Genomic DNA, 10,071 nt, shown 5'->3' on the forward strand with positions numbered 1-10,071 from the left:
CCAGAGTGTGAGGCTTTGCCTACCGAAATATACCCATAAATATTACATCCTGTGCCCCACATAATAAACTATTTATGTGATCACAGATTATTGTACCTGCCTGTGTGCTTATATATTTACCAACCTGTGCCCCAAGCATACTGTTTACACAGCATGTATGGGCACTGGCTTGTATGTGTATAGATGTATGTAGTAGCCTAGTGACAGCACACATATTGTACCAGTCATTTACCAGCAGAGTATGTTACCAGCAGGTGTCCCTATATAGTGTGCCAACTATGAGTCCATACACATACCACCCTGTGACCACAGTATAATAGTGCTGTGCACGTTGTTACTCTTCTTTTACAGACCACCTCTAGTTATCATGTTTCAGTGTTACTTGGATGTATTTCTTAGTTGCAACCAGGATTTGTAGAGCTCTGTGTACATTCCTTTGTATTGCTAACACTATAGTCATGGCCAAAAGTTTTGAGAATGACACAAGTATTTTTCACAAAGTCTGCTTCCTCAGTTTTTTTGATGGCAATTTGCATATACTCCAGAATGTCATGAAGAGTGATCAGATTAATTGAAATTAATTTCAAAGTCCCTCTTTGCCATGACAATGATCTTTATCCCAAAAACAACATTTCCACTGCATTTCAGCCATCACAAAAGGACCCACTTATATTAGGTCAGTGATTCTCTCATTAACACAGGTGAGCGTGTTGATGAGGACAAGGCTTGAGATCACTCTGTCATGCTAATTGAGTTAGAATAACAGTCTGGAAGCTTTAAAAGGAGGGTGGTGCTTGAAATCATTGTTCTTCCTTTGTTAACCATGGTTAGCTGCAAGGAAACATGTGTAATCATCATTGCTTTGCACAAAAAGGGCTTCACAGGCAAGGTTATTGCTGCTAGTAAGATTGCATTTAAATCAATCATTTATCGGATCATCAAGAACTTCAAGGAGAGAGGTTCAATAGTTGTGAGGAAGGCTTCAGGGCGCCCAAGAACGTCCAGCAAGCACAAGGATTGTCTCCTAAAGTTGATTCAGCTGCGGGATCAGGGAACCACCAGTGCAGAACTTGCTCAGGAATGGCAGCAGGCAGATGTGAGTGCATATGCACGCACAGTGAGGCGAAGACTTGGAGGATGGCCTGGTGTCAGGAAGGCCAGCAAAGAAGCCACTTCTCTCCAGGAATAACATCAGGGACAGACTGATATTCTACAAAAGGTACAGGGATTGGCCTGCTGAGGACTGGAGTAAAGTCATTTTCTCTGATGGATCCCCTTTCAGATTGTTTGGGGCATCTGGAAAAACGCTTGTCCAGAGAAGAAAAGGTGAGCGGTACCATCAGTCCTGTGTCATGCCAATAATAAAGCATCCTGAGACCATTCATGTGTGGGGTTGCTTCTCAGCCAAGGGAGTGGGCTCACTCACAATTTTGCATAAGAACACAACCATGAATAAAGAATGGTACCAAAGCATCCTCCAAGAACAACTTCTCCCAACCATCCAAGAACAGTATTGGGACAAAAAATGCCTTTTCCAGCATGATGGAGCACCTTGGCATAAGGCAAAAGTGATAACTAAGTGGCTCAGGGATCAAACCATCTAAATTTTGGGTCCATGGCCAGGAAACTCCCCAGACCTTAATTCCATTGAGAACTTGTGTTCAATCGTCAAAAGGCGGGTGTAGAAACAAAAACCCACAAATTCTGAGAAACACCAAGCATTGATTAGGAAATTATGGGCAGCCATTAGTCAGTATGTGGCCCAGAAGTTGATTGACAGCATGCCAGGGCGAATTGCAGAGGTCTTCAAAAAGAAGGGTCAACATTGCAAATATTGACTCTTTTCATAAACTTAATATAACTGTCAATAAAAGCCTTTGACACTTATAAAATGCTTGTAATTTTACTTCAGTATACCATAGCAACATCTGACAAAAAGGTCTAAAAACACTGAAGCAGCAAACTTTGTGAAAACAAATACTTGTGTCATTCTCAAAACGTTTTGCCATGACTGTACAGTTCATTGGTTAATTCAGGTTTAGTTATTTACTTTATACAATGTAACATGAATTTCTTTGGAATGCTAATTGGAACTATTCAACTTAGAGTATTGGGTCATTTTAGTTAAGACTCAGTAACACAGGACAGGCATTTTGAAAAGTGGGCAAAATATATAATTGTTTGGATAAGTTTTCCATTTGATGACAAAACTCCTCAGTATCTAATAATACACTACATGGTCAAAAGTATGTGGACACCTGAGTATCACTTCCGTGTGTGCAGAGCTGCATAGCCCCAAGTTGCATTTGCACACATTTAGTTTATGGTAGTATAATAGATTGAATAGTTGATCAGTCTCTTTTTGTTTTGTGTTTTTTTTTCAGCCTTCCATAGATCCTGATCTACCAGGTAATACACGATTAAAACACAGCATCTATATTGTAGTTTGTTAGGCCTAAGTGTTATATGGCAGGGTTTCTAAGTAAACACAGTAAATCCTGTACTGAACCAGTCAAATTGATTAATCTGTTTACCTACATTAAAAGTGCTCCATCAAAACTAAAAAGAATGTATGTTGGCCTTCCAAGATGATTTAATTCGGTGTAACCTGTTCATAGCCTAGGTCATATATTGCTGGCCTTATATGCTGCTATATTAGGCAGGTTACCTGATATCTCTGCAAATGTGTCCCAAAACCAATCACAATGCCTGATAATCACCTCATCGAATATAATGTAACCATTATTGGGCATGTTGGTAAATGATGATTGGCTCATGTAAGTTTGGACAAACGTCTGTATTTTTGTGTAAAATATACATTTCTGTTTCTCTATATATGCACCAAGAATGCGTATGCATACATCCATATGCAGATTTGGTCGTATCTTCCATTTACAACTCCTTACTCTTGGAGAGGGGAATGGGGGAGGAAAGCGGCTGGTAACAGTTGGCCGAGTACAGTAAGGACATAGACACGTAATTGCACTTGAGGTAGACCTGGATGCTGACGCATATAGAACTGTCTTGCGGGTGTTAGAGGTACCCGACCGTCTATTCACAATGATTAATTGATATTTACATTTGAACTGCGGCAAGAAAGAAGATTCCAATTAAGTTTCTAAAGGGGAAAACAGCAATTGTTTATATTTATATGCATTTTAAATGGTTAATGGTAAATGTGATTTTTGATGCAATTTTCATGTGTACATAATGCAGGAAAAGTAGATGCCACCAGGCTTGTCTTCCTGCACACTATGTTGGATTGTACACTGCACCTGATTAAGTGACATCAGCACAATTAAAAAGACAAACCGAGGTCTTTTGTATTAATGGGTAGTTTTTAACCGCTACTAAAATAGAATATATCCAGTTGTAAGCTTCTGATCTCTGTTCACAAGACATTTTACTGAATTGTTTAAATGGGTGGACTTGCCTTGTCACATACATGTAAGACTTCCATCTAAATATATACTTTGTCGCAGTTATTTTTTTAAAATGTGAATAATTTCTGTTACTTGCCTATTCAGTACAAATACCCCTTTTAATGTATATGTCTTTCATTTTAGACATTGACTTATCTCCTCATCTGTGTTCCATTGCTGAAGAACTGCATATTGAAACTGTTCTAAAGTGTGTACGAAAAATGCACTTAAAAGAACAAATGATTGAAAATGTTCTGCACGATTATGAATCCAAAGGTGCAAATGAACAAAAATACCAACTGCTGAGGAGCTGGTATGAAAGTTGTGGATGTGCAGGAGCATATAAACTTCTTATTACAACTTTGAGAAGTAATAATAATCATCAGTCTGCTCAGAAAGTAAAACAATTAGTAACCAATGAAAACTCTGAATAATAATGTATCTTTTTTAAGGTGGAATAACTACTTAATTTGTGTTCAACAACTGTTATTTGCCTAGCTGTACTTAATGCACAGTAGGGCTTATTTAATAACATGGTGCAATGTGACTAGACCTCATATTCTGATATTTTTCTAGAAAATGAAATCAGACATCTGATTGGTCGCTGCAGGGTACAGCAGTTTTTACACATTGCACAATGTTATTAAATAAGGGAAGTGTAGGACAATGGTCTAAGTGATTGACTTACAGTTTTCTAAATAACAGAAGTACAGATTGGTGGATTCATACACAGAGGTGTGGACAGTTATGTATCCACAAGTATACAAACTTGCCTATTCTCCCAGTACGTCCGTGAGACTCCAGAATTTCAGGGAAACCCACCCTCTCAGATCCTGCCTCGATGATGTTGGATCTATGGCTGAAATTGTCTCAGTTTTCCATTCAGGAATGTTGGAAAGTATTTCATGCTGGACAAATGTAAAGATAGTACTTCATTTATTTCAGGTATATTATCGAGCTCAGTTATTTAACTTATATTAATGAATGATAATGAGTTTTCTTGCTCTATAAATGTCCTTCTTTCACAATTTTTCAAAAGGACAAATACATGCACATCTACCTCTCATGCTTTGCGCTTTTCATTTCAACAGTATCTGGATGATGTAAATACTATTGTTAATAAAATGCCTTATCTTGTACAGTATTATCTCTCCTTGAAGAGTCTGATGTGTTACTGGACCGTATTTGGACATGATACTCAACAAATCTGATTGACATGTCAATTGTTTTCACAGTTACATTGTCAATATTCATTGCAATGTAATTCATCAATTCATGAAGAACTAGTGATACAATGTAGGCAAAAATGCTGTGGTTCAGTGATGTTACTGTTTCCCAGTGAATTGATAGGCTGCAATCTCAACAGCGTTTGTTTAGCTCACAACATGACTCCACAGTGTGTATGCAACTTGCTATGTGAAGAAAAATGTAACTGCTAAGAGTTAAAATTTGTATCAAAAGGGAAATAAAAATGAGATTCCTGTTGCTAACAGACCAATTTTAAGGTGAATTTGACTAAGGTGACAGCAACTGTTATAATTCTAAACACGTGAATGTCCATATGTCCCACTTTTGAAGTGAGATCATCAGAAAGCTCACAGAGCACTCCAGGAAATGAATGTGCTGAGCTGTCCACTCATGTGATTATATTAATGTGCAATGAGCTGCCTATGTCAGGGTGCCATTATGTGCAGGAGGACTGGATATGTAGATGCTGGAAGGAGCAGGGTCATCCAACAGCACAGAGTATTGATGCGAGGTACCTGTAACACTGATGTGAGTGGTCTATGGTGTGCATCTACCTTTTTATGAATTGAAGTTCATACATCCAGCTTGTTAACCACACCTCTACTTCCCCAAGGGATTCCGTCAAAGCAAGGCATGATTTATGGATTGAGGGCATAGCATTATAGTTGGGCAGATAAGGGCTATGCCTGGATAAAGCAATGGCATAGTCAAGTTGGATTGTGGGAGTGGTCAAATATTTGATTGGTAATGCTGATAAGTATATTAATTGTGATTAGAAGGGTTCTTTAGAACCCCATGACTGCAAAACAAGATATATGATCCATGAAGGATTTGTAACTTGGGGCACATATAGATGCTATAATAAAGAATTCAGCAATAAATAGCCAGGAATGTAATGTATAAGGAAGAGGTGGCCATATGTAAAATAAAGGTAATATAACAAGATGAAAGCAAATGGAAGGAACAAGGATTTCAGTACAGTTTGGTAAATGGATAGATTAAAAAAAGCCTGTATACAGCACATATTAACATATTGATATTGTTGACATTGAATTAAGTTGTAAGTTAGGTTTAGTAGCTTGTTAGCTGGGAAGTATTTATCTTCTGTCTTTTTGTTTTGTAATAGACATGCCTGGCATTTGTACAAATTATAAGCATGTCATAAAATGGAAATGTAAAAATTGTCCATGCCATCATCAATGAAGCATATGCAAGGAAAGTGGTACAGGGCATGGCCCAGGAGGGTATGGGACAGAGTTATACCATGGTTCTACCTTTAGTGGGGATCAGTACTGTGACTCAAATGGTTATAAAACACCTTATCTAGTTGTTTGCAATTAGAGTTTAATTTCATACTCTATGCAGTGCATATGAACTCCTACCATGAGAGCATCAATTTTACAATGTCTTGTTGTAACAAATCACTACACCATTTAGCTTTTCCAACAGTTAATGCAGTGATGGGGGTTATCTCAATGCACTGCAAACAGCATTTGAAATGTAGTCTTATAAATATTTATGTAAGAGTTTCAGAACGTATCTTGAATATATATGCTCATTGTCTGATAGTGCTAATGGTGCCAAATCTGATCCAGTCATGTGTATAGCCAAATCTTATCCAGCCATTTGACTTGTGGATGGTCACCTTTACATTAATTCCCAATATATACACACTAGTAGAAAGAAACATACATACTATTATGTTTGACAGGATCTTTGTATGTGTATATTTGTAAGTAGGTCACAACTTTAAGAGTGGCTCTGCCATTAGGGCAAGATACTGTACATTTGTTCAGCTACTGTTATGCCAGTTATTTATAGTCTGTTCCTACATGAGCTTAGTTCAACTCCAATTCTGCTCTACTGGAATATTTTGTCCTATGACGGGACAGTGATACTAATCTACAGGTATTATATATATATAGGTAGCATATTTTGGTAGGACATGTTTTTAAATGCTTTATCTCTTTGCAAGTTACATCATCACAAAAACCCAACTTTTTCCTACAGTACTCCTTGATAGAAGTGCATCAGTAATCAACTCGCAAATTACATTTGTTACAACAATTATTCTCAAAAGAAAAGGAACAAAAAAATAACATAGCTGCTTCCTCGTCTATACCCCAAAACGGATCGATATACAAAAAGGAGGCCTCTTGTGGTGGGTCAAGAGAGAGTTTCACTATCTACATCTCATCTTTTAGTGCAAGAATGCAACTAAGGGGCCCAGCAGAAAGTCAAGGTATTGGTCACTTGTCTGCTGAAATGACGTGATTCACTAACTTTTGGGTTTGTCCCCTTAATTGGATTATTTACATTAAGTACCAACTAGGGACACAGGACCAGATTACATTGCAATTTAGAATTTAAGAACAGTTCTGCCTCATTCCAAAAAGCCTTTACATATGTACACAACTCTTTCATGTATACCCTGATCCGAAAGTAGCTGACGCCTCAAAATTATACCTTTGGATCACTGAGGATTGTGGTCTAAATTATGGGACATTGTGTAGGAAAAGAGCTATAACATAAGTACTTTATACAGTGGTTCTTTAATCTCTATACAACTCAAAATCTTTTTTTGTGACCATAGCAATTTTGTTCCATGTCTGAGGGTCAGGAGGTACCCCCCAATCATGCCTCCCAGGCCAACATGTACAGTGCATACAGTGCGTTCGTTTTGAAAATAAATCTTCAATGCATACAGTTGTTCTGCGATAGCTACTGAGACGCATACATGTCATTTTTTAATCAAAGATTATGGTGTGTCAGTCATCATTACCATTCAGCATTTACACCTGCCCTGCAGATAGTGTAAAAGATAAGGCTGAAAACAAGCATACTTTAAAAAAACACCGGATTTAAATTGGCCGTATTTGTGTTTTAAGATGCCATTATTGTACATAGGCTACGTTAGTCCACTCGTTCCCTCCCCAATTCTACCTCTCAAGTCGTTAGAGGTCGTGTGTGTTAGATGCATTTATTGTTGTAATGTCCGTATATGGGCATGTGCAGTGCGGAATCACGGAAGATATGTTGGGTAAACGGACGAACGTGGACTTGAATCAGGCCCCTTGTCTAGTTGTTAGTGAAGTGATGTACTTAATTCTTACAAATATTGGGCCAGCCCAAAAAAATGTCTGCCACCGTTGTGGGCACTTTGTACTTACAGATCTAAATGCAAGACACAAATAATGAACAGTCTGGAAGGAAAGAGCAAAGCAATAATAATAAAAATAGACACACAAACACAAAGGATGGGAACCCATGCGAATGACATTTCTAAATCAGAGAAGCATGAAACTTATGAGTGTCAGTAAACTGGAAAATGTAAGCCACTTGGAGATTAATTTTTGAAGACAAAACTGAATGCTTTTTGCACTAATGTGATGACCTGCAAATTGTATATCACGTTTTCTCTGTCACCCTATTGGGGGACACTGCGAGAAATTGGGGCATAGTAAGTGGTCCTGGAGTCAGGGAAACTTTAAATTAAAAGTGTTGGGAGGATATTTCCAGCCCTACTATGCTTCTCCTATAGGAGCTATCCAGTTTATTTTAAGTGCCCTTTGGAGTCGGGCATGTGTGTTAGGGCTCCTGTCCTAGATATTTATTATTCTTAATTTTTATTTTTACTTTAATGTGTTGGACTCATGGATGCCTCCCCAGGAGTGGACAGCCTGCGGCCTTCCTCCACACCAGGTCCTGAGTCGGAGTGAGCAGCCTGCAGCCCTACCTCGCACCCAACACTGCTGCAGCAGCCTCCTGCATTCAGACGTGCAGGAGACTGCCAGGGGCTGTCAGCTCCTGCACAGGTCTCGCCCCTCTAGGCAACGAGCATGTCTGTGCACAGCACAGAGTACACTGAGCCGGGGGACAGGCAGCCACAGCAGATCTCCGTTGAATCAGATAGGACAGCTGTGGCTGCGCACACTGGGAGGACACAGTGCAGCCATTAAGGACAGGAGATTTCCTGTTCCTCGTGATGAGTGAATAGTAAGGGGTGCTCTCTTCTTCCCCTTCTTTGGCGCGCTTCCTAAACAGATGTGCCATGTTCTTTTCTGCTGAGCTCACCCTTCTGTACTTCTCCAGTTAGAAACAGTTTCTGATTGGTGTAGGTTATTTCCTGTACTTTTTTATTATATATTGTATTTATAGGGTTGTGCCTGGGTGCCAGTGACCAGTCCATCTGTATATCAGTTTTTCTGTGTTACTGTAGACACATTGAATCTGTTTTTCCCATGTAATTGTGTAATTGAATTTACCATTATGGCAGAGAAATTGACTTCCAAGTATAAAGGGGCTGCTGGAAAGTCTGTGTTGCATTATACTTGTGTAAAATGTAATGTAAATTGTCTTGTGAACAGTCGGAACTGGACGCCCTGTATGCAGTGGAGTATCGGGAACAGCGCCTGTATCTCTCTGCGCCGGTAGATATGGAAGGATCGGCTTGGCTTCACCCTCTGGCAACATCCATAGCCGAATTCATGTGGGTAAAGCCTCTCCAAAGATGATTCTTCCACTTTTATTTCTGCACCACACATTCCACATTCGCACCTGGGGAGTGTCCTGGCTGAGTCTGCCCAAGTTTTAGCTAGGGCCTCTTCCTCTTTGGAAGGCCTCCTTAGTGCCCCCATAGGATAACATGAAAGCGTCATGTCCCAGAGGCGCCCCAGGTTCAGTATTTAAACTCTGGTCTCTTCTGATGAGGAGGGCGAGTTATTGAGGGAGTTAAGTGACTCCTATAGTGTTGAGGATTTATCCACTGCTCTGGTTTTAGGGATTCATCATTCTTAATCATTTACTTGTAGGGCAAAATATTCAATAGATAGTGCTGCTAGATAAGACTTTCTGCAGCCAGAAAATAGTTTCTGTAGGAGGCAATATGACACCCCAAACAGTTGGTAATGTTTGCAAAAATGCATCTATCCTCCTCTCTTACTGCTATAACAATTGCTAGAAGAATTGCGTGAAGAATTGCTCTGTCCCTGCTCTAATGTTGTCTGCGACCTAACCCTGCTCTCTCCCTCTGTCAAATGGCGATGGATTGCTGTGGAGGCGGGTATTTATGGATTTCAAATATCGCAAGAACCAAGCTCAAAGATCCGATGACGTCACAATGACGTTTTGCCTCGATTTCGAATCCAAATTGGCGTGAGAATACCGAGCCTGCTCGGCTTGGTATTCGATAGGTGAAGTTCGGGCGGGTTCGGATCTCGGGGAACTGAGCTCACCCATCTCTAATAACTAAAGAAAAGAAGTACAAATTTTCAAAACATTTTGCAGTACTTCTTTCACCCATTTATTCTTAATATATGCTGGGGAAGGAATTGCCATTAAAGTGCAAACTTTCAGATTTAATTCATGGGGTTTAACAAAAATATCGGACCATTTAGAAATT

The 10,071-nt window shown here is 39.4% G+C and overlaps 1 protein-coding gene across 2 annotated transcripts in view; it reads left to right on the top strand.

Annotated features, from left to right (window-relative positions):
- The window catches only part of FAS (Fas cell surface death receptor), a 48,477-nt gene extending 43,916 nt beyond the window's left edge, over positions 1–4,561 (top strand). For both annotated transcript variants that reach the window (XM_075216406.1, XM_075216407.1), the window contains exons 10-11: positions 2,385–2,409; positions 3,567–4,561. In XM_075216406.1, coding sequence (XP_075072507.1) covers positions 2,385–2,409; positions 3,567–3,856 — 315 coding nt within the window. In that variant the 3' untranslated portion in view covers positions 3,857–4,561. The remainder of the gene's footprint in view (positions 1–2,384; positions 2,410–3,566) is intronic.
- Positions 4,562–10,071: the final 5,510 nt, after the last annotated feature.

The sequence above is a fragment of the Mixophyes fleayi genome, chromosome 6 (assembly GCF_038048845.1).
Source record: "Mixophyes fleayi isolate aMixFle1 chromosome 6, aMixFle1.hap1, whole genome shotgun sequence".
NCBI classification, from domain to species: Eukaryota; Metazoa; Chordata; class Amphibia; order Anura; family Limnodynastidae; genus Mixophyes; species Mixophyes fleayi.